The sequence below is a fragment of the Tauraco erythrolophus genome, chromosome 1 (assembly GCF_009769465.1).
Source record: "Tauraco erythrolophus isolate bTauEry1 chromosome 1, bTauEry1.pri, whole genome shotgun sequence".
Lineage (NCBI taxonomy): Eukaryota > Metazoa > Chordata > Aves > Musophagiformes > Musophagidae > Tauraco > Tauraco erythrolophus.
Window position 1 is genome coordinate 5,525,023 of NC_141465.1, and position 27,193 is coordinate 5,552,215.

Below are 27,193 nucleotides of genomic sequence, written 5' to 3' on the forward strand. Positions count from 1 at the left end.
CACTTTTGGCTGCTACACAGGAGAAGATGGGTCTATGAAGAGACAGCAGTTATTGGTGGGGTGGAGGGAGAGGTAGTTTTCTTTGGCTGTTTTATTTGGCTGTCCACCCTGGTGTTAGGATCACAGGGTCATAAGATAATTCAGGTCAGAAAGGACTTCAGAAGGTCACTAGTCCAAACTTCGTCTCAAAGCTGGGTCAGCTCTGAAATCAGACCACGCTGCTCAGGACTTTATCCAGTCTTGTCTTGAAGACTTCCAAGGATGGAGACCTCACAGCCTCACTGGGCAGCTTGTTCCGCTGCTTGATTGCCCTCATGGTCAAAAAGCTTTTCCTCATATGCAGCTTGAACTTCCTTTGTGTCAACTGATGGCAGTTGTCTCTCATCCTCCCACCATGCCCTGCTGTGAAGAGGCAGACTCCATGTTCTTGGTAACCTCTCCATAGGTATTGGAAGCTGTTGTATGGATCCCTCTAAGCTGTCTCTTCTCTCCAGGCTGAACAAGTCCAGTCCCTCGCAGGATGTGGGCTCCAGCCCCCAACCAGCGTGGCTGGCCACTGCTGAACCTGCTGCAGCTGATCATCGTCTTTCCTGTGTTGGGACCCCCAGAACCAGACACAGGATCTCCTCTTCCCCTACAGCACATGTCTCCCTAGAGCAGGAGCACCACAGCCCTGGCAGGCCATAACACCTCACCTGCTGCTTCTTTGGTCATTTGTCTACACAGCTAAGATGTTCTGAGCCAGCTGTGTCATCGTTTTTGCGTACTGGTTCACACATAACAAACACCAAGCAAACAGCAGCAAAGCAAGCACAGATACAGCCCTGGAGACGTGGTGTGGAGGGGAATTACTTAGAAATGGAGATGGAGAGCTGCAGTTGAAGACTTGTCTGGAAAGTAGCAAGACTTATTTAGAAGAGCAACGAAAGAGAAGAGCAACGAAACTAGTGAAGGGTTTAGAGAACTTGTCCTATGATGAGCGGCTGAGGGAGCTGGGACTGCTTAGTCTGGAGAAGAGGAGGCTCAGGGGGGACCTTGTCGCTCTCTACAATTACCTGAAAGGTAGTTGTAGGGAGATGGGGGTCAGTCTCTTCTCCCACGTTATGAATGACAGGACGAGAGGGAATGGCCTCAATTTCGCCAGGGAAATTTAGGTTAGATATCAGGAAAAATTTCTTTGCAGAGAGGGTTGTGAAGTATTGGAACAGGCTGCCCAGGGAGGTGGTGAAGTCCCCATCCCTGGAGGTGTTTAAAAACCGTGTGGATTTGGTGTTGAGCAACATGGTTTAGGGACCCTGACAGTGCAGGGTGAATGGCTGGACTCGATGATCTTGAAGGTCTCTTCCAACCAGATGATTCTACGATTCTATGATTCTATTTATTAGTGGCACTGACTGGAGCTGGTGTCTCACAATCAACAAGCAAGAGTGTTGTGGAGAGATGACCTAAGAAAGCACGTGTCCCATCCTTTCCCAGACTCTTCTGGAACTTTCTGCCTGCTTGAGAGTCACCTTGACCCACTGCCTCCAACTCCCTCAGCTCAGGGAGAGTTCCGGGGCTGAGCTGGGCTCCTCTGGTTTCATGACTGTAACATTTTGTCTCATCGTCACCAGGAATGGGCTCGGCTGACCTGGCTGTACAGTATTAGGTAACGTTGTCTCCAAAAAAGACCAAAATTTAGCCCCATTACAATGTGGGTGGGCTGAGGATGAGTACAACGGGGAACTATCATTTTATTACAGCAGTACCTGAAAGTCTTGAACCATAGACCTGGAACCCCATACTTTCGGCTCTAGAATAATACAGAACTCCAAGTTCTAAGTCTTCTTTAGGTCTCTGTTACTGCTTGACATCTTCCCATTTCCCTAGGAAGGCTCTCTCCATATCCTGGCCTCTTCCATCTTTGCCATAAGAAACCGCAACAGCAGTGAGGACTTCTCCAGCTCCAGGCCAAGATTGTGAATGTGTTAGTTCCCCCTGAGCAGTGATTCATCATTGCCAAAGAAATGAAGTACCTGGCCCCTGCCACCTACCCCTGAAACTTCCTTCCTACCAGACAATATTTAAAAGTGAAGTGTTCATCTCGCTTATTTTCTGGCAGTGAAGAATTCCGCGTTTGAATACGGTTTTGCAAACCGAAGTTGTAAAGTTTCAGGGGTTTCCAAGATCCCCTTCTGCTGAGCCGCGCAGCAGGAGAGAGAACATCACGTTTCAGCTTACATTTCCCTTTGAGAAGCTAGGTTTCTCCTTGCTCACACCTCTTTACAGGCCCTCTTCTCTTGTTTTCTTCTTGTGGGACAAGTCAAAATGAAAGTGTTGCTTTTTAATTATGGGTAGACCTACTTCCTGCTTGTTTCCTAAGAAAGGACAAGGTATTATCACTTCACCCACTTGAGTGTTTTAAAGCTTATTGAGCTGTCTAACCTTGCTTTTCCATTCCGTACAGGGAAACACATTATTTAAGGAGATACTGTTGAACTGACACTTGATTTATTGACCTCCAAATTAAGTGAAATACACAAAAGATTTCTTAACACTTCGGTGGTGCTTCTGACCTCGCCCATAAATCCATACTGAATCATGAATCATGAAATCATAAATCCATACTGAATACTCTTGATCATCTTCATGTCCTTCACGTATCTGCAAATGGTTTCCAGGATCAGTTGCCTTGAAGTGATGGAGCATCCTGTCTCAGGGATGGAGGTGAGGCTGACCAGCCTGTAGTTCTGTGGACTTTACTTTTTGCCCTTAAATGTGAATATTGAGTGGTGGTCAAACATTGGAATACGTTGCCCAGAGAGGTTGTGTATTCTTCAGCTGTGAAGATATTCAAAACTCAACTGGACACAGTCCTGGGCAACCTGCTCCAGCTGCTTGAGCAGCGAGGTTGGACTAGATGATCTACAGAGGTCACTTCGAACCTCAGTGATTCTCTGATTTATCTTAAACAACCCCCTTAGTTAGTTGCAGCAGCTCTTAGATATAGATCTTACAAAACACTAAGTATAGATGTACTTCATCAATATTTTAGCAACTGTCTTCATTATCATGAAAATATGATTCATAAACACAATGAATTGTTATCACATAAACGTGATTCATAAACACAATGAATGAGCATTAAAAGCATTCAGCGTTTTCTCAGCTATCTTTCTGGGCTCATGACATCTGTCCAGTGTGTGGTTTTACGTGGCCTTTACTCCAAGGAGATTCCAGCTGAATAACAAGCCCCAAAAGAGACACATAAAAAAGCGTAAGGCATCAATGCAACTGGATTTTCTACCATGTGATGTACGTGCAACTGTGCAGTACCTGCGCACCAGCAGCTTGTAAGATGTGAAGATGTGCAAGGAGCTCATGCAAGCCAGAGAGCAAGTACCGAGGCTCACCATCACTTCTTGCAGCGCATGGCTGTCCCATCTCAAAAATAAAGCTCCTCTGTCCCGTGTGCGATGTATGTAAGAGGCAACTGAGAGAGATTCTTTTCTGATGCGGCTGTGGGCTTGCTGTTGCAACGGCCAACTGCTTTTCACCGGGAGGCATCTCGTTTCTCAAAGGACCAACCTCTTCTCCTGCCTATCTTTGTCCAACTAAAATGCAGTGATGTTCGTATTTATTAATATCCATTCGCTCCTGTGATCGCAGCTTCCCCAGCTTGTGTTTCTTCTCTGTTAACCCTTGACACGCTGTGAAACAGGACAGGAGCTCTCTAGAGCAGCTTTCTCTGTTTATCTGATAGTTGTACTACTTAGTGTCAGGGGATTTAATCTCTTTTTTGAAACTTGCATCAGAATATGAGAAAATAGAGCAATAATATTTATAGTTTTTTATCACCGCCAACAGCTTTGTGGTAAAAAAAAGGGCTCTTTTTAATAATCTGAACTTTTTTGTAGAGTGGCTCTTATGAAATACATCCTTGTCATTTTTCTGGGATCATTCAGCAGCAGATACCAGATGGGTTAATTATTATCATTTATTTGTGTGGAAAAGGTCACAAAAGTTGTCTGCAGTGGACAGCACACACTCCTTGTCGCCAAAAAGCAGACGCTGCATGAATAGAGGCTGGAGAAGCCACCTGCTCACCTTGCTGTGATGCTTCTGCCTTCAGGCGAGAAGACCCACTCCTAGCAGTCAGCTGTGGGTGATCCACCTCGAAGTTCAGCCTTTTCTTTTGAAGGCTTCAAAGCTACTGGGACTCCTTGTCCTTTGATAAATCTTTAACTCAAAGCCAGCAGTGTGTTTGCACTTTGTAAATGTTAACTCTCAGGTCAAAGGGAACACGGATGTGCACGGGTTAATCGCACACTATTTCACTTCATGTTCCTGCTCTTAGTCAAAAGAAAAGGCTGAACTTCGAGGTGGATCACCCACACAGCACAGACTGTTTGGCTGATGTAGTCAAGAGCAAGCGTGTGTTTTTATTGATGACCTTGTCTTGCATTCACCATCTTTTTGAGAGAAGTCTGTGGTGGTACGCCGAGAGGGCATCTTCCTTGCAATATCAGTAGTATGCAACCAGAGTTTCTACGCACTGATGAATTTGCAGCATGGTTGGCCAAGCAGCTGAACTGCCAAGGCTGGATTTCACAGTCTTTGCTGCCACAGCTAGCTCTGATCATCTAAATCAACTTCCTTACAAACACACAGGGGTGCTTTTCCTCAAAGCTGTGCTAAAGCACATCTTTCAGAAAGACCACTACTTGTACCCTGAAAAACTCCAAACAATGACAAATTCGCTTTCTTCCATTAATTGTTTCAGGCACCACCACTCTCATTGTTAGGGAACTACATCTAACTGAAAAAAAAACCACTTAGCTCTTCCTAGGAAATTTATCGAGACAAGATACCGAAACAAAAGGTGTTATTTTCCCTCCACATGTGCCCTCTCTGTTCAACATAAAACACAATTTTGCATCATGGTATAGCACCAGATGGCAAGAACCCCTGCCAACCGTATCCTGGGCTGCATCAAAAGCAGTGTGGCCAACAGGTCGAGAAAGGGGGTTCTGCCCCTCTGCTCTGCTCTCATGAGACCTCACCTGGAATACTGTGTTCAGCTCTGGAGTCCCCAACACAAAAAGGACATGGAGCTGCTGGAGCGGGTCCAGAGGAGGCCACGAAGATGATTCAAGGGCTGGAGCACCTCTTCTTTGGAGACAGGCTGAGAGAGTTGGGACTGTTCAGCCTGGAGAAGAGAAGGCTCTGGGGTAATTTTCCAGCAGCCTTCCAGTACCTAAAGGGGGCCTACAGGAAAGCTGGAGAGGTACTTTTTACAAGGGCATGTAGTGACAGGACAAGGGGCAATGGCTTTAAACTGAATGAAGGCAGATTTTGATTAGATATAAGGAAGAAATTTTTCACTCTGAGGGTGGTGAGGCACTGGAACAGGTTGTAGAGAAGAAGAAGAGAAGTTGTAGATGCCCCATCCCTGTAAGTGTTCAAGGCCAGGCTGGATGAGGCTTTGGGCAACCTGGTGTAGTGGAGGCTTTCCCTGCCCATGGCAGGGGGGTTGGAACTAGATGATCTTTGAGGTTCCTTCCAACCCTAACCATTTTATGATTCTATGAATTCAAGATCTGTTTAGACTGAGGTTCTGGGAATCATGGTTTATTACAGCTTTGCCTGCACAACTGAAAAGCCCTTACGCTGCTCACATATCCACCGTTAGTGAGGAAGACTCTCCTTAACTTCTTCATTGAGTGTTCTCTTGTGCTATAAAGAAATGGATTTTCCCCATTTGCCAATCGTATATTGGAATAAACCCACAGTAGCTCAAGTGGGACACATGAAGAACAATACTTTGTTTTGCAAGGCCACCGTTTTGGCCACATTATTAGGCCCTCACTAGGTAGGAGAGCTTTGCAGTTGATTAAATGTTTTAAATGAAAGAGGATCGGGGCTGATTTTTTTCTACTGCTCCTCTCCCACCTGATGACTCTCTGATGTTTTTTCCAAAAGCACTGCCTGCCTGAGGACCTAACGCGCAGTGCTGCAGCAAAGCACACCCTAAGGAAAGCTCTACCTCTGAGCACTTTCTGGGAACTGGCCAGCCAGTGACAGGTTCATCAATAACGATAATGGCTGTTTGTCAAAGAAAACTGGAGCACAGACGTGCTCAACCCTATAAAGGAATCAAAGTAACCAGTGTCCTTGTAAGGAAAGTGAGACAGGAACATGACTTCTAATGGGAAGAGCTGGTGAACAAAGGAAATAGAAGGATTAAGCTCCCTTTACTGAAAAGCAGAAGCAAGTTTTCTGTCAGTAAAGCCTGTCATCTCTTTATCAACTGAGAAACGAGGATTCAAGCACCGACTTCACTATACCTCGCTGAAAAATCTATTGACTGCACGCTACGATGCAGCAGTTCGTACCTCATTTGTGATAAATGAAGCATACTGCAGCTGCCTCTGCAAATACGATTATCAATAATGAAAATTTGTATTAAAGTTGCACCCAAAACCCCATTACTGGATAGGTTTCGCATGCTTAAAGCCAGTGGCACCTTTGCTAAAGACTACTGCAAAGAGCAGGCAATCCCGTTGCTACAAAAACAAAAACATACTCGCAAGAATTTAAGGCTACTGTACACATGGGTTTCCTACTTTTCTGTCTGGAAATCAAGAGGGGCAGATTTGGGGGATTTTCCATATTTAGGACATATTCATGCTTCTGACTGTGCTCTTCATTAAACTGGTCACAAATAAAGCAGAAAGCTCCTCGGGAAGAGGGGAGGCTCGTTGTTTATTTGCTGTATGTTTCACCTGTGTGTGCATGGGAAGTCTAACACATCTCAGCTGCACCTGCATGAGCCATCCTCATTGACACCTCAGAAACATCGACTGAGCATGGGGTACACAGCATCTGGGCATGTATTTCTGCCTGGGAAGTAACACAGAGAGATGGAGTAGCTCCAGTTTAAAGGAACTGGGGGAAAGTGCTTTGATGTGAAATGCACGTGCCTGTCACAGACACCAGAGAGACAGATATAGGAAAACAGAGAGATGGAATGTGCTGGCTTTGGCTGGGGTAGAGTTAATTTTCTTCATAGCAGCTAGTATGGGGCTATGTTTTGGATTTGTGCTGGGAACAGCACAACATAGGGACACCCAGAGAGTAATCAAGTGGTACAGCAAGAGAGACAAAAGCAAGGCGGAGAGAAACAGAACAAAATGAGGGAATAAAGGGGAAAACGGGGCTTTGTTACACAGAGGGGTCAGGTAGGTGGAAAATGGGAAGTGGGAGAGAAACAGTGATAGAAATTGGGGGAAAAAGCTGGAAGGACAGAGAAAGGGGGGACATGGGTGGACAGGGGAAAAACAGGCAAGGTCACAGAGACATGGCAGAGGGCAGAGGAAAGAAAGGCGACACACATACATGGAGGAGCAAGTGTGGCACAGAGAAAGTGTCTGATGCCACAGCCTCAAAATTGGAGGTGAATCTTTTCTGGGCAGCTGAAACAGGTGAGGTGCAAACAGCAATGCAACTGGCTCCGGCTGCTCACGTACTGCTGGTTCTGGTAAGAACCTAGCACTTGCTTTGAAAATAAACATATGTCATAACACACACAACTCCACATCACCTGGTCCTAAAAGGAAAAATTGGACATCATTGTGGTTACCTGCTGAGACCTAAACAAATAAGATACTTAATCTGGACTGGAGACCTATTTGTATTAGAAGAGCTAAGATGTTGGATTCATGACACTACATTATCATGGGTGTAAGACAATCGCTACACTCAAGCCTGTGGTCCAAAAACCAAAAGGGTTTGGCTAGACAATGAATGTTTGTGAGAAAGGTCAATGCAGCTTTTCTTAGTGACAATTCAAAACTGATCTTCAGATATTTTAAGATAGAAGTAAAGCAGAAGAACAGAAGGATGCAGTGCGTAGGGGTAACATCAATGAAAAGAAGAACTGGGATGGTTGTTCCACATCACCCTCTGGATCCTCACCATTTGATACGCACCACAGGCGTGAGAGATTCTTGCTCTATACACAACACTAGAGGTACAACCAAGGTATAGTGCTAAACTGGTGGCACTTGCGTATGGAGCCACTACCTCTAATTAAAATAAAGATGCACCTAATCCCACACTACATCTAGTCACCAGGCCAATGGTGCCTGCAACAGCTTCTGCCAATTCCCATGGTTTGTCTAATTCTTGGTCCCTTCTGCCTCTGCATCATGTTTAGGAAAACAGAAGCTACCGCTCCAAACAAAAATAGTACGGAGCTATTTCAAGAGAGCTGCAGTGTATGTCAGCCACGTAAAATGCAAAACCCACAGAACAGGGATACTGCAAAACCCCAAGCATGGGAAATCCATGAAATTTCAGGATTATATTTAAACATAACTTGAGTATGCTAATATCCTTAACTTGGCCCTGATGAAATAGTAGTAGGTAAAAATACCTGGAAAAACCCACAACAGCTATTTTACAAAGCAATCTGTTCTAACCTGGGAACGCAAACACTAAGGCACCGCGATCCTCGGCAGATGGGTCTGCAACCATTTTTCAGGGCTGCTGATGAAGGACAGGACAGAAATTTAGCCTTTATAACTATAATCAAATGAGAGCTACCTAAAGGATTTCAGTGCATTAAAACTAACTACTGAAGTTAAATGATTTGTTTATATATGAGAGAGTTAAGGGCGGTGGTATCAGAATAAACATTGTGACAACGCAGACAGCTTGGAACAACTATGGTCCTCAATTTCCAGTTAAACATCCAGACTAAAATAAAAAAGGTAAACTCTCTAATTCCCAGTGTACTGACAGCACTACAGTTTGATAAAGAGCTATATCAGAACATGCCTCCAGGTAAAGCCCCTCCACTTTGCAGATGGGACAGTGAGACTGGCCATGAAGTCACTTGTCAGACCACACAGCAGGGCAATCCAAGAGCAGACAGAGACATCCTGCGAGGAGTTTTATGGCTCACAGCTGGATTAGTGAGCTCAGACTTAGTCAAACCCAGAGCAGGAGCCACAGCTTCAAGCAAATTTCTCTCTCAATCTGCTAACCTTCTATTTCTTGCCCACATTCTGTACTTTTCCTCAGTACTATTCTCCTTATCTTGTCTCCCTCCTATCACAACAGTACCTTTTTCTAACTTGCTCCTAAATCCTGATTGTTATAACCTTTGGTCCCACTGACGCACGGGACCTATGCATTCTCTTCTCTTCCTGGAGCATGAACTGACCTTCAAAAGATGTCTCCTATGAAGACTTTTTTTCTCCTTTGTGGAGCCTGGGGAGTGAAACACACGAACAGGTAAGCTGCAACCAGGGCTTAAGCCACCCTACAGCATGCTGAGCAACCTTCCTTTTTTCATTTGCAGAGTTGCCTCCTCCAAATTAAAGATCTGTGCAACTGTTGCTTCATGCAGCATCTTAAACTAAACGGCCTCCCTTACTCTGCAACAGTTCCAGTTCTCCTAAAGAAGCCACAGGGTGAAGGAAGAAACAGCCCTAACTTGCTTGTTCTGCTCTGCATTACCTTGGTAACCTGAAGGAGCCCAGATCTGGTTACCCTAAGACAACACCTGACCTTGAGAAAACAATTCCAGATTTCATTGTCAAAGGAGCAGAGAGAGACACTGGTGCTGTCACGAGCTGCATAGCTCAGGTGTGGGTTACCTTATTTTCCCTAGTCATAAACTAAACGTAAACTATTAACCTATTTCATACAGGCACCTAAAAACTTACTGCAGTCATGTTTGGAAATGTTCCAAGACCTTTCTGGAAATAGCCTAAGGAAAAGCAAAGTATCCATATTTTTAATAAGTTTGACTGGTGCACCCAGCTGTCACTTCTGTGTCTGATTAGTGGCAACAGGTAGTTTTCCATTTATTTCCAAGCAGCTGCTAGAGAAGAACTGCAGGCAGCTGTAACCTGGGAACCGCAAAATTCTGCTCGCTGTCAGTTTCACACCAGTGTTTTACTTTCTTCTGTCCTCATTTATTATTCATCTGTATTTATACTCAACTCCAGCTCTCAGTTAACCTTTGCCAGAGGCTTAACCATTAGAGATGACTGTGAGGAAGGAGGGGAAAGAAGAAACTGCCATAAATCAAGCTGTTACCACTCCATAGAATTCCAGGGAGGTGAGAAGCCATGCAAAACTTGGGCTATTTAGGAAGACAACAGCTTGCACGGTAGATCAGACCAGGTCAAGTATCCTTAGCACTAAATATGAAAAGGAAACATCCCTGTTACAGAACTTTCCTTCTAATCATGCTCAGTTCCTACCCTTTGCAGGCCTTTATATCCCTTTTAAATTTTCATTCATCCTAATTCAGGGGATGTTCTTACATTTCATGTTTTCTGAATCCACTAAGCTCTGAGGCTCAGTAAGACCATGTCACATCTGTTCCAAATCAGCATTGTATAAAACCACAATTTTTCCATCAGCTTTCAAAGCACTGCCTTTTATTTTAAGAACACAAGATGATACTCAGTTATGAAAAGATGAACAGTTTGTCCTCTCCAAAGTAACCAATTTTAATTTAAGCAGCGGAATTAATACCACTTGTTTTTCACTCGTTATTTTCTTTATAAGGCTTCAAATCTTTTTGCATCTCTTGCCCGTTTCTTTTATCCCTTTTGAACAGGGCTGAACAGTGTGTCCCAGGTGAGGCCACACCATTAATTTCATGAAGGCATTCTATTATTTTCCAGACCTTTCCTTGCACATCCTTACATTTTGCTCACTTGTTTTGTTCACTTTACTGTAAATGAGAAGCCCACTCTGTTTTTTTCTTTAGAGGTAAGATGAATGTAATTCATGGCAAAGACTGTCTGTAAGTTTTCCAAAATTGAGACAAAGATGCCATGTATACGTGCTGCGTATGATAGTTTTCCACAGCAGTGTGAGAGGCATTCAATTTATTGCACACTTTCCCCAAATGTTCCCATGTATCCAGATGGCCTGCAATCCTAAGAAACACTCTAGGATTAGGATTGCATTTTTGGAAATTCTTCCCCAAGTCTTTTCCAGCAAAAGTAGCTTCAGCACTCTACCCAGCCGAAACATAATATCATTTTACTCTGCTTGATGTAAGCATTATTGTCTAAGCATCCAGTTGGAACGGGAATGTCGTTAGGAATTCAGAGAAGTCATCTTCCACTTCTTCAGCATTCAATCATAATGAAGGCTCTTCAGCGTTCCTCCTCCAAACCTCTTCCTTTCAGAGAAGCCAGGAATCTAGAGACAAAACAGACAAGCCGTCATGTCAGAAGAAGCGTGAGCTCCCTACAGCCCACATTCCAGTGCCTGTTACCAAGCCAACTGCAACAGTGCCTTCCTCTTCCACACTGTCTCCAGAATCAGGAATAAAATGCTTCAGCCTACTGCTAGAGGATCACCAGCAATTAAACAAGATGCAAAACTGAAGTATGGCTCACTTGTCCTACGGAGCTCCTTAAGGCTTTTTGGCCAGGGTTACAATGGAAGCCTTCGTTTCTTGGGAAAATCCTAAAACAGTTAATTACAGATTTCAAAATCTGTGTTTTCCCTCGGATTTGAAAGCATAAGAGCTTCTCCTCCATTCATTTTTAAAACTATAAAGTAGTATTTTCAAGTCCTACTACAGAGCTGTTGAGACTTTATGCCTTCTAACCCGAGACAGCAGCACTTTGCTGTTAGTTGAAAGTAAAGTTTTATCAATTGCTGGGAGCTTTATGAAAAACATCAGAATAGAAACGGCTGCAGCAACGCAAAGCTTTTGCAGCCAATCTGTAGACAGTGCTTGCACCATGACAATGAGTGCTTGCAAAGCAAATCTGCTTGAAACCATCAGAAGCTTCTCTGGCTTGAAGGTATTTCAAACAGACTAGTGATGCAGTGCACCTGTCAATCCCCCAAAAGAAGGAGATGCACTGCTTTCTAATACTGTGGAAGATGTCTGTCCTATTGGTGGCATCATAAAACTATTTGATTACAGCCCAGAACAACTTTTAGATATCTGACTACATGCAAGCAGAAACAGCAGACCCAGTAAACATATCCTCCTGAAACAATTCCACATTCTCATGGGAAATACAGTATATTACAACGTAAGGTGTTAACCAAGCACTACAAATCATGGGCACATATAGATGGTATGGGATGAAAATGTAACTTACAATACAAGGTTACACACTTCATTGGTAAACTGAGAAAGCTAAAGAGCATGCCCAAAATAAAAGTCCACTAAAAAAAACCCCAAAATTTAAATTTAATTAGAGTTTTCAGGCCGAAAACTCAAACAGATATGGAAGAGATTCATTCAGAAATTGTTCCATTCATCTCTGAACAGCCATAATCCAAGGGAAAAATCAGGCAGATTTTGCACAAAAGTGAGTCTCACCAAAACTGCTTTGGGAATTTGAAAAGGAAAAATGCAAGCATTGTAACTAAAAATTAGCAGGACACCATTGCTAAAAACTCTGCTTTAGTGTTTTTTATATCGAAGTCACTAACTAAGAGTAACAACTATTTATTTATCAGAGATCTGATCGAAGTCTTAGCTACAAACAATTTGAAACTTGTCATTCTTTTCATCCTGAAGAAATCTATAATGGAAACACCTCAAAACACAAGTGATCGAAGAGACAATGTAGGAAACCCACAAACACATTTGTAAGATTTACATTAAGGAGATCATTTCAGATAATGACATTAAGGGGCTGTAATGATCTCCAGGTCCCACTGGGATTTTGTCTCGTTAAGTGTGACTGTCCACATCTCAAGATTTGTTCCAAGCTTCTGAGCTGTTTTCAGCGAAGCAGATGAAAGTAGTCCTCAGAAGGCTGTAATCTTTGGCACACGCTCATAAGGAATATAAAGTTAATCCCTGACTGACCACTAAAAATGATCAAATAAGAAAAATAAAAATATTACATCATGTATTAAAGACAAGCAGCACACAAGCAGATTTCTGCATTAAGCTATTATCCCCATGAAAGGTAGACCTCCTTTCACTAAAACGTGTGGAGAAGGAGAAAAGGAAGGAAAAAAGGCATCGTGCAGAACTGAAACAGGAAAAAGCAAATTTATTCTTAAAAGGATTAAAAAACGCTCACAGAAAGAAGGAATTTTGAAATTTTTCCTCCACTCTCCCTAGGGGGTTTCCAGCACAGCTACACCTAATGATCCACTCGATTGCATTTCAGTGCTGCTCATGGTGATTTGCAAGCACCTCATGCATACAACAAGCGGAACCTTGCTGCTCCCTGCCTGGCAGTAGGTGAGGGGCACAAAAAGCTGAAGCATCTGCCCAAACCAGGAGAGTAATTTTGCTACTTCTTCACAGACTGTACTGAAAACAGTTAATTCAGCCATGGAGGAATGAATGACAAGCTGGTGTCATACTGCCATTTTCCTCGTGGCTCCACTGGTTCTGTGAAAACTATCTGTACAAAACACAAAATGCTAGTTCCAGCTGTGCAAAAACAGCCTTTTCTTTGACTTTCAGGACAGCATCTCTGGCCTAAATCTGCAGCCAAGCAGCCCAAAGCTAACAGATCTGCAAGAGATCATATTTGCCCATTTTACCTCCCTCTCACAACTTCTGCTATGCTGGCATAATTATTTCACTGCCTATGACCTTACAGCCATTTTTCTGTCCATCTGAAACAGCTGTGCTCCCACAGATTTGAAGACTCAGCTACCAGCACAGATTACCATTTAAGTCACACGAAGCCCATGTTTTAGAGAGGACTCTGTCAGCAGTTCACATCGCACAGGGAGAAACAAAACACAGAAGGAGGAAGAGTGACAAACCTGATTGCCATCTCTTAAGAAGTATCTCTTCTCTATGACCTGGGAAAAACAGAGAATGGTCTTAGTTGGCACAGCTAACCTCAGATTCTGAAGAACGTTTCCCACATAAGCACTGAAACTCACGGCTAACTGGGACAAGGTCTGAACCCATGTCCCCAGCTCCAGGCTTACTGCTTAAAGTGCTCTATTACACGAAGGAGTTGTCACCTCCAGCCATTCCTCGTAAAGCTGTGCTATCCTCAACTTCTACACATCTAATTTAGTTAACTCTCATTAGTAATGGAGGTGATGGTTTGAGCGTCTCCTTACTGCATCAGTCAGTTATTCCCACCCTTCTCTGCAGGTGCAGCAGTTCTGAGCACTAGCAAAAGCTCATTCTGCAGGTGCACAACAACCCCAGTGGTTCTGAGCAGCCCCTGGGCACAGGTGATGTTTGAGAAGAGGTAGCCTGACTCATTCTGAGAATGAGGCACAAGCTGTCTGTGCTGCAGGATACCCACGGAAGCAGTACTGTCAATTGAAGAATCAAAAAGTGATTTGTATCACCCTGTACCATCTACACACTCCTCCGAAGAAAATTCAGGCCCCATTTCCTGTAAAGCATGACCTGTTACAGAAGGTGATCTGCTCCACCATGATCTCTTTGTCCAGGGGATGCTTAAATCAGAGCGTTCCTTCTGTCATTTTCACAGTAGGCCTTGATGGTCGTTTGTGCAGGAACGGAGATTAATAAGCCAAATTTCTTAAATCCTAAAGTTTGCTTGAACCAGGAGCAACAGAGCTAACTACAGTCTTGTTAACTCCCCACATTCCTACCTTAGTGCACCGCAAACCCTCTGGCCTGCCAAAAGACTCCAAAAGCACATGCAGAGTGTCTTTGAACATTTGTGAGTTCTTTTTCATTGCTCTATGAAGACCAAGAATCAAACCTCCAAGCAGATTGGCTGCTTTTTTCTGGAGGTTTCCAAAAGCAGGCCAATCTTTGGCCTTCCCATGCCTGGCTTGAACCAACTCAAAAAATGGAACATGAAAGGAGGGGCCGACTCGTTCCATGTTCACAATACAGACAGTGTTCAAGATACAGAACAATAAAACATAATTTAACTGACTTGACTCACCTTATCAAAAAACCTGCTTAGCTTGACAGCATTGGATGAACCTGCAGCCAGGTAACGAGGATTGGTGCAATCCTGTAACACACAAAAGGCAGCAACAAACCAAGCATGAGGAAATCAGTCCAAGGAAGCCACACATGACAATTATGGGACCCTTTCCCCTCACACATACCCATGCAACCAGCTAGGGAAATACTGTGTATGTGCTGATTTCTGCTCCACGGTCATTTGAGGGAAAAGGTCAAGGTTTTGTGAACCAACCAGAGGATTCCAAGTGCCCCCTATGCACTCCACGTCTTCCCTCTGCCAACAGCTGCACAGTCAGCTAAGAATTTGTACAGGCTACATGTGAGATTGTGCACGCGTGTGTGTGTGTACGAGCATTCACACAGCACGTGTGTATTTTTATACACATACATATACACATTATATACACATATATATAAATAAAGTGATCTTGATGTTTCATTCAAAGATAGTCTATGTCAGAGCTAAGAACACGGAAAACTGAACTCCCAACCATCGATTCTAAGCTTCAGTGACCTACCTAACACCCTCTGCACCTCCCTATAGTGAAACAAAGGCGATCGTTCCACCAAGGAAGGGAGACAGCCAACCCAAACGTGCAGGACTCCAGGGTTACTGAGAGAATCTCCAAAAGCCCGAGTTTTGGAACAACATCTTTGTTTACTAAAAATGGGAATCACTCCCATATAAAAGAAAAACGACATGGGTGACAAGGATACTAACCAAATTTATCTCTTCAGCATTGAAATCCTCAGCCAAGAAAGCTGTTCTGGTCAAAACTTCATTTCGCTTTGTTTCTGGGATCTGGTCCAGCTTAGTTCCTATCACCAGCAGTGGAATCTGGTTATCAGCAAACTGCTCGCGGTCATAGTCACTGACGAGGGAAACAAATACAACTCTGAATGAGGCGACGGTCATGTAAGTGGGCACGGGGCACCATCAGACCCCCTGTCCCTTTCAAATCAGTCATTTATTTATCAAGGGTCATTAGTTATCTAAGTGACAACATGCTGTGTCTGTAAATTGAGGAAAGGCTTCTGCAGCCAAGTCACTACACTGGGATTGAAAGGGAAATGAGAAGAAAAGATGAGTTGGATTTCTTCTTGGCATCACAGAAGAAACACTAACACCAGCAGGAAATAAACAGGAATTCCAGTATTGTACCAAGTGTATGCTGATATCAGAGACAGGAGGTGGCATCCCTGAACACCTATGTTCCTACATAGATACAGTTTTTAAGGAGGGACAATGAAATAAATTGCAACTGTGAAACACTAACCCTTTCCACCTTAGATTAATGAGGTTGTAATAACAATTTTGTGGTGGCGAGTTACTAATTTTTCTACATTCAAGTAAAAGCAGCCACTACAAGCTGAATTCCAAAAAGCATTGATTCAGATATGAATAATGATCAGACAGCCTTTATAAAATAAATAATATTGCAACTAAATGTCATCACAAACCCAAGCTCCAATCATTCCCCTCACACTTTCATTTTCACCTGAACCAAGATTTGTAGAAAGTAATTTTACAACCAACAGTAATGACTTGACCAAGCAATTGCTAATGGCTGAGCATCTGACCCTGACAGAAGTTAAGCTTTGGAAAATTAAAACAATTGTGAAGAACCTGTATGAGGAAAAACTGGAGAAACCTGCACTCTATATAGTGCAAATCCTCCTTCCCTTCTGTCGTGTTTCTACAGAAACACCTCTGTACCAGCACAGGCAGACAAACGACTGGTGCTCTTCCCACAAAAAGCTAACTCTTGTTATTGCTTTCCTGCTCATGTGTGAGGTTATCAGTGAGTTAAAACCTCGACTACATGCATATCAGGAACACGGAGATACAGGAGGAAATATTCGACAAGATGTTGGAATTCTAATTACCAACATGCTGTTTAAGCAGAGTTTTCTAAGCAATTTTTCAGCCATACTCCTGGAATCCTCCGCTGCCTAAATGAAAAATAGTCGAGTGAACTTCCTCAGTCTTGATGCATGAAGGGAAAGCCTTTTGGAACAGAGATACACCATCTCATGATACTTCCTGTCTCAGTACAGACACACAAGTCTTCAGGTATCAAGGGCTGGATCCATTCTCACACAGGCCTCAGACAAATGAAGGACACAGGAAACATCTTTCTCCTTAAAGCAAGGCCTCTGCCACACAGGTTAGGAATACTGGCAGAATGGCCCGATTGGCAGTGTAAAACAAAAAGAACAGCTATTTTCTTTTGATACTCCTCTCATTTTGTTGTTTCTTTTTTAAAAGTCTACCCACATCTACATGTAGGTTTTCCACTCACCCGTTTGTCACAAGAACTCCTGTTGGAGCGACATCTCTGTTGAGTGCTTCCAAAGACCAGCGATACAAATTCTGGGATGATTTCTTGTTGGTTAAGTCATGCACTAAAATTATCCCTACAGTGAAAGAGAAGGCAAGATGCTATTTAATGATGTATATTTTTTTCCTTATCTTACTAAAACGACACCTGCAGGTTCCTAGATATCTAGGAAAGAAGAAAGCCATGCATAACTGGTTCAGTTACAGTACATGAGTAAAGCTGAAAATATCAGGATGCAAGAGGTTTTTTTTCAAAGCTGCTTATCAGGAATTGGATAAGAGCTGAAAGAAAAATCTCGTGAAAGGAGGAAACAGCCACCTCAGGGTTTAATCCACAAGAGGCTGGCAGATATCCTCTGATTCTGCTCTGTCTAGCCCTAATGACACTGTAACTCTGCGTTACTGCAGCAGAGAGTTTAGCCTTTCTCCGGTTTACCCAGTTGCTAAACACAACTCTCTTTTTGTCACACTATCTAAGCAGCCTAAAGGCTGTTTCTTTGTTTCAAAGAGTTTAGATAGCACTATTGTTTTCCTGCATTTTGAAGAACTACTGCTATATACTTGGGGAGGTATCCAAGGGGGAAACAGACTCAGATAAACTTACACAATCCACCAAATGGCTGGTAGAAACATGAATTAATAAGATTTCATGTATTTAAGCTTAAGCTTCTAGCATTTTTCATTACCATGATCCTTCAAAATGTAAATACTGAGATAGAAAAACAACTAGCCAAGCTCCCTAGCTGTGCTATTAACAGACACCCACTTCTGATAACCACAGTTCCTAACTCAATTACCAACGCCTGCTAGCAAATTTCTTCTATTTATTCACACCTCCTGCAACCTGTGGAATGCTCCTACTTCCTCCAGGCTTCAAACCATCATTAATTCAAAGACAAAATGCAACTATGCCCCTTATCCTCATCAGGATTCATTCTCAACACATTTCACAGCCCACAGCTGTAGCAAACTTATTCATTTAGTCTTTCACCTGAACTCCCAAAGGTGCCACCCACAGCACACACCACAAACGAACCACATTTCCTCGTTCTCCACTACCTCACATGACTGCACAGACTCTCCTAGGAGAGTTTCCAGAATATTACCACCATAGCTCTATTTCAAAGCATTTACCTCCTTAACAGCATCAAAAGGCAACTCAGCTGCGTGTCCACCTCCAACATCGGGAGAAAAAGCCTCACACAACATAACTTGGCCTATGGCAGCAGATTTGGAGGCACTGCTGCCCAGTCTGAAAGAAACGCTCTCCTCTTACAGACGCTCTTCCTTGGTTATGTTTTGGTCGGTCAGTTCCCTTACCTGCTTCATTGAAAACCTACGCAGTTAGCTCCACCAGCAGAAAAGGACTATTTCAACATCAAAAAAAGGGCAGGCAGGACCAATGACTACTCAAGGAAACAAGGCCTGCAAGCCTCAGCCTTCACTGCCCAGATACTATCCCAGCCCACACACCAGATGCAGGGACATCGGAGCAGAAGATCTGCAGCCAAACCAAAAGCAAACTGTATCTAACCTGCTCAGCAACCAGGTCTCGCTGACGGCCTGCACAAATGCTGTAACAACCAAATATTCACTGTCTTCTGATCTCAGGTTTTCAGACCACTGGCAAGCAGTCAGGCAGAAGCAATGCATTCATCTTCTCACATCAGCTCAAACAGAGGCAATTTGTGAGAGAAGCTCTGATGAAAGAATTAATCTAATGAAAGAAACTGGAGCCAAGGCTAACTACTAAAGTCAACAGTTTTCATATGCGAGCTGCCTAATAACGTCTTTTGGGCAGTGGAGATGAGTAACTCTATTTTAATAACATCATCAATTATCATTCAGACACACAAGTCCAAGATTTCATCTCCTAATGCGCTGTTCTAGGATATTTCCAAGTCTGACCCACACTCACTGGCACACTGTGAATTTGCTGTCAAAAATAAATACATTTTTTTCATCTATCAAAGAAGCTTGCTTTAAGGGCACCTCTCAACTCAAACCCTATTTACAGAGGGTAAGAGTCCAGTTAACAATATACACAAGAGATACTGACATACCGTTTTCCTCCTGGGAAACGAGGAAGAAATAACTAGTTAAATAATCACAGAGCAAAAATGTTTATTGTGTGGCTTAACACGTTACTATCAAATGATTGGGAACAAGGAATGAGAATCAAAACACTTCAGACAGAGTTTCAGAAGTATTTGTTGATGTGGTATACATCTATTTTTAGAGAACTATCCTTGGATGCCACAAAGTAACAACTGAGATACTGCATTATTAAGTTTATAATCTCTTATTTGCAATAAGATATTGCAAATATCTTATTTATAATCTTATATCAAATATAAAGATAAAAAAATAAATCTTATTGCAAATATCTTATTTATAATTTATTTAAATATCTTATTTATAATCTCTTTTTTATTATAATCTAATAATGATTAGTGGTACAGATTAATGACTAGGCCTTTAAGTCAGTATCTCAAGAGAAGGCATAAAATACCTCTTTCTACCTACAGCAAGTTGCAAGATTCAATTAATAAAAATAATTTGGCAAATTAAATGAGCAGAGGCAAGGTGGTTATCGGGATATTGCAATTTTATGGGAGAACAGTTCAAATTTGGCAAGGCAGGATATAACTACGAAAGTTCATATCAATTCAAATAATCACTTCCTTGCTGTAGGTCTTGGAACTGAACAGACAAGAAAATATAAATCATATTTCTGCATGTATATCAGGCCTGGAAAGGCGATGGCAAACTTTACGGCTGTGAGTGTAGCAGGAAGAGATGCCCCTGCAACTTCAAAGGCTCCCTGTTGTGCCAGCTGCACAAGACTGAAGTGAAGGCTGATGAAGCTCATCTGCACAGGTGTCCTAGGTTATGATGTAAGATGTGCCCAAAAGTATGTATTCTATCACCATCTTCATGAGCTGCTGAAACCAGGTGGGGCAATGTTTCCCTTGCCTCCTCCTCCCAGACTGTCATCTGTTAATGGGCCATCAATGCCTTGCCCATGACTGTGGATCACTCCCTCCAGGAGCCATCTCTGTTTGATGGGCAATCAAGGATCTGCGGCCAGACTCCCAGAACAACATCGGCCCCATGTGAGATGCTCCAGCGGGGGAGGAGAGGGCGGGCCTGGGGACTGCACCCGGGGGCGCGCGGGAAAGGGGCGGCGGCGGCGGTCGGGCTCGGGCAGTCACCGGGGGAGACAGACGGGCGCTTCGGGCTGCTGCTGGACTACTTGGGACAGAGCAGCCACTCGAGGAAGACCGGGCCATCTGCAGCACCGCCGGCCCTTCGGAGGGGCCCGCGCCCTTCGGCAGGATCGCTGCTTCTGTGGAGCCACGTCTGCCATTGCAGGAGGACCGCAGCCACCGTTTGATCAGACTGCTGCCAGCACCCTGACCAGCAGGGTGTCAGGTCGTATTCTGACTCTGTCAGCGGGTTTCTGTTTTTTTTTTCTTTTTGTGTACTGTTGCATTTGGGTGGTTGTTGTTGTTGTTTTCCCTTCTCTTTAATCTTCCCAGTAAAGAACTGTTATTTCTACTCCCATATCTTTGCCTGAGAGCCCTTTAATTTCAAAATTTTAGTAATTCGGAGGCGAGGGGTGGAATGTGATAGTTTGATGTGTGGGGGGGTGTTCTGGTGGCAGGGGAGGGGATTTGCTCCCTGTGCCACCAGATCTGAGTCCCATCCCCCCCGGGGGAGGTTGAGCCAAATTGGCGCCTCTGCGAATTGCCCTATTTAAGTTGGGACAAAGGGGCGGGAAGGGCTTTTTGCTCAGGAGCGAGGAGAGAGCAGGAGGGCGCTGCCCTCGCTCCCGGCCGAGCGGCCGCTCGGGCCCGGGCCGGCGCCATGTGCTCAAGATGGCGCCGGGGGAGCCGCATGGGGGACTCGGTAAGCGCCCCGCTCCCGGGGTGCCCACCGGGCCGAGCTCCCCCAGAGAGGATTAATATCTAAGAGAAAACAACCACAAGTAACCGGGTCAGCCAAGATGGAGCAGGAGGAGGTGTACTGGAGCTGAGGCTTCCCTTGCAAATCGGTGTGAGATGGCAGGCGGCCCCCCTGCAGTCAGGGTGCACTCGGCGGAGCAGCGACCCACTCGTGGCCCGTGGAGAAACCCACGTCGGGAAGGAGATGCCTGAGCCCAGGAGAGGTCGTGGAGCAGGGGATGCGCGACCAGGTACTGTTGATAATGGGGCATGGAATGCACGACGAGGTCGTGGAGGCATCTGGAGACTGTGGGACGACCCACGCCGACGCGAGTGGCAGCAGCTCCCTAAGAGGCCGAGACTGGTAAAGCCTGAACTGGTGCGATCCATGGGGAAGGATTGCAATCCTGCGGGCAGGACTTACTTTGGAAAAGTTTGGGGACTTTTTCTTTGTGAGTAGGGGATCCACCGAAGCAAGGGAAAAATGGTGTAAAGACTCCTCCTCCTTTAAGAAAGGAGCGGCAGTGAACAACATGGATGAACTGACCTGTACTCCCCCATTCCCTGTCTCCCTGCGCCGCTGGGGGGAAGGCAGAGCCAGGAACGAAAGGAAAATAGGGGGTGGGGAGGTGTTGTTTTAAGATCGGGCCTTGTTTTCTCTTTCTCCTCTCAAGTAACCGGTTTCGTTCCCTTTTGTCTTTTGTTTAGTAACTGTTAATAAATTGTTTTGTTTTTTATGAAGAAAGCCTGAGTCATGTTTTGCCCGAGACCATGGTTGGTGGGTGCTCCCTTTTCGGTTCTTGTCTCGACCCTCAGTCCAAAAAAAAAACCACGACAACAGGTCTGCCTAGAACAGCTTTCCAGTTCAAAACTGAATCCATAAAATCCATAAAAACTGATACGAATGGTATCAGTTTTCTCCTGTACAAATGCGCTGGAATCGGAAAAGAGAACAATATAGCCCTCAGCCAGGCTTAAAGGAATCCTGTGCCAGAACCAACAGGCAGCTCATAACAGAAACAGTGATAAAACCAGATTTACACTAAGCAAACTTACCATTCAGCAAGTTATAAAATACTGCTCGCGTGCTTTTCACACTAGTGGCACTGCCCACTGAACCTCCAACATCCCACAGCTCAATGTAGAAGGTCTTCTCTTCTGGAGTCCCTTCTTTGTAGTCATGGATCTGAAGACAAATTCACACCATACATAACCACAAGCACCAGCTCACAGGAGTTAATCCACACAACATTCACACGTTCAGCCAAAAGGATTATTGTACTTGGACAGAAATTTGTAAACTCTCTTGTTGATACCATTGCAAATCTCTCCAGTAGAAGAGAGATGGAATGAGTCAAGCAGTGGTCACTGGATACCGCAGCTCTTACATGAGATGAAGCTTGGTGAGTCAGCAGGGAGCATCCTTTCCACCTTAATACTAAAAAATCTAGTGACTCATGATATGCTTAGGAATGTTGCTAAAGCAGATGAAAAAGTAAGGTCACGACTTCTTACAGTTGTTAAAACCCACATGGCAGTATTGCAAGAATATTAACACAGGTGACTGCGTCGGATTCCAACTGACCACATCTTTTTCCTCTTCAAATTCTCATTGACATCTCTACTGAATTAATCAACAATTTTTGCCCCAGGATTTGCTAGGCAGTTTTGCTCTACAGTCAAACAGGATTGCCATGTGTCTTTCCCCAAATATTGGAAACATATTTCAGCGTTCTTTGAGGTGAAACTCACAGACAGTAAGACAGGATTGTTCCTAACCTACGGCAACACATTTAAGAAGAATGCAGCAAAGGAAGAAAGCATTTATAAACACTCCATGAGGACTGTAGGTTGGGCTGAAAAACCTATTAAATGAATATCCTCACTCCTCTAATAGCAGGTCCTGCAACAAGCAGAGAGGAAGAGGAGCAACCCGATGGTCATGGTCAGTACGCTCAAATTAAACAAGCAAATTGTTTCTCCCCAGTATATTTGGCTGACAGCTTAGCTGTGCGTTTCTTAGGGGAATGTGCTTTAAGTTCTGTGCCTTCTGACTTGAACTGTCCACTTCATGACTTGCAGCACAGCAGTGCCCACTGTGATAAGGATATGTGCTACGAATGACAAGTATCTTCTCTGCTTTTGACAACGTTTGTGAGGTCAAAACCTGCTCGCACAAGAGCTCAGCTCATATTTAACACTATTTGCTTCAAAAGATTCAGCTCTCAGCAAAGCAAAACACTGAAACACACCTCCTTCCGGGGCGGAATGTAACTGAAAGAAGTGCCAAGGCCCTTCCCTCTCACTTCAAGCTAGGGCTACCGAGAGGTCGGGCACGTCACTTACTCGAACATCCACCGAGCAGCCCACTGTCCAGGACGGGTTTCCGAGCACTTGGTTTTGGCATAAGAGGTGAACAAGCGACGATTTTCCGACACCTGCAAGTGCACACAGAGGACAACTGCTGGGAGACCGGGAGCGGGCGGGTAAAACAGGCCAAGAGGCGACGAGACATGCACTAAGCACGACAGTCCCGCCGCCGCCCTTCTCCCGGTGGCGGCACGCAACGGGCAACGGCCGGCCGGGACGGAGGGGCGAGAGAGGCAGCACCAAAGCCCCGCCAGTCAGGCGGCGGCGGGGGGGGGGGGGGGGGGGGGGCGCGGGGGCCGGCCGGGAGGACGGCGCGCCGCGCATGTGCCGCCGGCACCTCCGGACGGGGGACGCCACCCGCCCCCGTGCGGGGAGCGGCGGGGGGCGGGAGACTCACCGGAGTCGCCCAGTACCAGCACCTTGACCCTGTCCAAAGCCGCCATCTTACTCTGCCTAGCAACAACCCCGGAGACCACCGCCCTCCCCCTGCGCCGCCAATCGCAGCGCACGCTCCTTCCCCTTCCCTCAGTCTATTGGCTGTCTGCGTCGCTTTCACTCTTGATTGGTTTAACTCATGTGAGGGCGGGAACGCTAACGGCTCGGTGAGGACACGATTGGCTCGTTTTCCTGTCGCTCACCTCTCAGTCACTACGCGGCATGCGCGCCGGGCGGGTACTGCGCGGGGTGGTAGTGCGCGTGCGCGGCCGGAGCAGGGACGCGCCGGCCGGAGCGGGGAGAGCTGGAAGCGGCGGCAGGTCAGTGCCGGCCCCGGGAGCGGCGGCCGCGCCCGCCCTGCGGCGCCGCAGGGGCTCCGCCGGCGTCCCCCCGCCGGGCCAGGCCAGGCCGGGCCGTCCTGGAGCCAGCGGCCGTCCCGGGCGGGGACTCACGCGGTGCCACCGGGGCAGCAGCCGGGCGCCTCCTGCTTTGCGCCGCTTCCTGGGGGCCCCGGCGGGTCCCTGCGGCGGCCCCCGCCCCGGCGCTCCTTCTCCTCAGTTATTTTGGGCGCCGCCGACGGGCCGAGCGCCCCGGCTGCGGGGATTCGTGCTCCCCGCACGTTGTCCGGCTGGGCTGCGGCCCTGCGTCGCCTTTGGGTCCGCACCGCCGCCTGCCGCTCCTCTGGCGTTGTTCCTGGCGGTTTTCTTGGTTGGTTTTTTGGGAGGGACTGCTGAGCCCCACTCAAGTCTCTTGTCCCACAGGAGCTTGCGCAATCGGCTGGTTAAAACTCGACACGTAAAAGTCTGTAGGAAGCTGTGCAGATAAAATGAGAGGTGCTCCACTTCACTCGGCTTTAAAGATTAGTCTGCTGCTGTAATCTGGGAAGTGCATAATTTGAAGGAAGCCGCAAGATTATGGCAATCTGTGGAGTAACTGGCACTGTAACAAACATAGCTCATTCCTTTTTGCCAGGTTTGACCACTGATTGCTTCCATGCAGTTCTCCAGATCAGCAACATATTACCGTTTTGTGCATTAGTTTTCTTCCGGCTTTGAGAGATTGCCAGTTCCCTGAGAAGTGGATGAACATCCCATCTCGTGATGATTACCGTTTTGTGCATTAGTTTTCTTCCGGCTTTGAGAGATTGCCAGTTCCCTGAGAAGTGGATGAACATCCCATCTCGTGATGGCACTAAGCTGTGAAATGGGTCCAGCCACCAAACTTGTATCATTACAGGTGGTTCAATGGATAAGGAAGATTGACATTCTGAAAAGGGTGTTCAGCAGTGTGCAGTTAAAGTACATTATTATGACATATTGGTGGTTTAATGTTTTTCAGCCACAAAGGTAGAGTTTCTTCTCTCATCTCCTGCACTGGCATCCTCTCACATCTGCTGGTTCTTTTGCTCATCAGGCTTTTCCTCTAGCCAATTAAACTGTTGAAAAAACTAGTAAAACAAAAAAAAAAGTATTTTTCTGCCTTTTAGTGACATAAATTGGTGCACAGGAAGGTCCTGTGAGTGCCAGAGCTGGCGTGGGTGAGGGCAGGGCCATATGCTTGAGAAAGGAGCAGATGTCCTTCTGGCAGCAATAGGGATGATGGGCATTTCATTTCTACTTCCCACTTTGTTTAAGATACCCTTCACAGATCACTTTCCAACAGGATGCCTTAGGGAATTCTAAACAAGAAACTACCTGAATTAAAGCTAGCTTGATATCTTGTTACTTAGTTTCTCTGTTTCTTTATTGCTCACATCCACAGTATATACACTTGTTTGCTACACCCTCATGACCTGAAACTTTTCTGAACCTAATACTTTCGTAAGTCTTTTTATTACTGCTTTCCTGAATTCTTGAAAGTCAGAAAATATCACTGCCGTCATCTCTCATGATGAGAAGTGTGGTGTTCTAGGTCTCATTGAATCCGGGATATGAAATCAGTTACTGCTTTCTTCCTGTTAGAAACTTAACAAGGAAGGCTGCTGTTAAGCCTACTTTATGTTAATGTCATGATGACTTCTTAGGCTTGGTATTTGTGAGAAACACTTTCACTTTTTTTCTTTAAAAGAAACCCCAAAACCTTTTAACTTCGTTGTGTGAGGGCTGGTGCTAAGATGTCCCTGAAATATCAGACATTCTCTGCCAGTATGTGTTCAAACGGGAGTGTAAATTGTAAGGTTCTGATGTCCATGGTTAAAATGTTCCAGTGGCTTCACTTTACGATTGAGTCAATTTAAGATCTTTGCAACCGTGTGGGGACAGCTCACTCTTCCACGTCCCTAGCCATGCTTTCTTTTCTCTGCTTCACGTAGGCTCTAGTCTGGCAACACAAACGATTCTGTTCTTGGACTTTCCCTCTTGCCCTCTGTGTAAAATACCCCCATTTTTTTGGCATCTTGGTTTTTCACATTTTATCAGCTTGATTCACCTTGCTACATGAACAGGCAACTGGCAAATTAGTGCAGAATGGGTGCAGGATGTGGCTGAAGGCTGGGAAGGAAAAGAAAGACTTCTTTATGGGATGGAGGGTATAATTTGACTTAAGTTGTAACAGAAATCTTGTTCCTTCACTATTTTAGCCACCAGGATCAGCCTTTGGTAAAAACAGCTACAACTGCAAACAGTTTGTTAGTGCTAATGTGTATTTGAACTGCCTCTGAGTATTATTACATCCATTTGTATATGTGCACGTAGGCAGTCATGTAACTATTGACATCTTGCTGTTGTTATGTGAGCTTTAGGTTATGAATGTGATTGAGAATTACACCCCGAGCCTACATTGTCCAGTTTCTGTATCGCATGGTCAGGCCTTGTGGCCTTACCATGTGTAGTTCTGTATCTTTTTAGTTGTGAAATTAGGTGAAAATGTCCTGATTTCAGCTAGACCCTTCAGCCTTTCTGTGTGCAGCTGCAGCACAACTTTTCATCTTAAGAGAAGAAAACCCTTTGATACCTTTGGCATCCTGGTTACAGTTCATGGAATGCCAACAAGGACGTAGGATTTGAGTGAAAGCAGGTTGTTCTTTTCTCCTTTAATACTTCAGGGCAGGTCTTGCAATGAAAATACTCGATTTCTCATCAAGATGTAGTGCAGGAGGAAGGCTGAGCAGCAGTGTTCCTGAAGTCTCCAGGGAGCGGAATTCAGTAAGCCTTTGGTAAAATGCCAGAAGACTTTGGGTTTGCAACT

General features: G+C 45.0%; 2 protein-coding genes across 4 annotated transcripts in view; one reads left to right on the top strand and one right to left on the bottom strand.

The window, feature by feature from the left end:
- Positions 1–10,486: 10,486 nt before the first annotated feature.
- Positions 10,487–24,035, bottom strand: RABL3 (RAB, member of RAS oncogene family like 3). Of its 2 annotated transcripts, XM_086618866.1 has the most exons (8): positions 23,970–24,035; positions 23,549–23,640; positions 22,259–22,388; positions 17,218–17,332; positions 15,636–15,786; positions 14,889–14,960; positions 13,771–13,809; positions 10,487–11,211 (listed from the first exon to the last, which is right to left on the bottom strand). In XM_086618866.1, the coding sequence occupies exons 1-8, from the start codon at positions 24,013–24,015 to the stop codon at positions 11,146–11,148; spliced, it is 711 nt and encodes a 236-aa protein (XP_086474992.1). In that variant the 5' UTR covers positions 24,016–24,035; the 3' UTR covers positions 10,487–11,145. The 2 variants fall into 2 exon arrangements, with proteins under 2 accessions (XP_086474992.1, XP_086475066.1); XM_086618940.1 differs by lacking the exon at positions 14,889–14,960.
- Positions 24,036–24,291: 256 nt separating this feature from the next.
- Positions 24,292–27,193, top strand: part of GTF2E1 (general transcription factor IIE subunit 1) — a 59,279-nt gene continuing 56,377 nt past the window's right edge. The window contains exons 1-2 of one of the 2 annotated variants that reach the window (XM_086619118.1): positions 24,292–24,327; positions 24,769–24,840. The gene's annotated coding sequence lies outside the window, so the exon portion shown is untranslated. The remainder of the gene's footprint in view (positions 24,328–24,768; positions 24,841–27,193) is intronic. The other variant, XM_086619051.1, reaches the window with a different exon arrangement.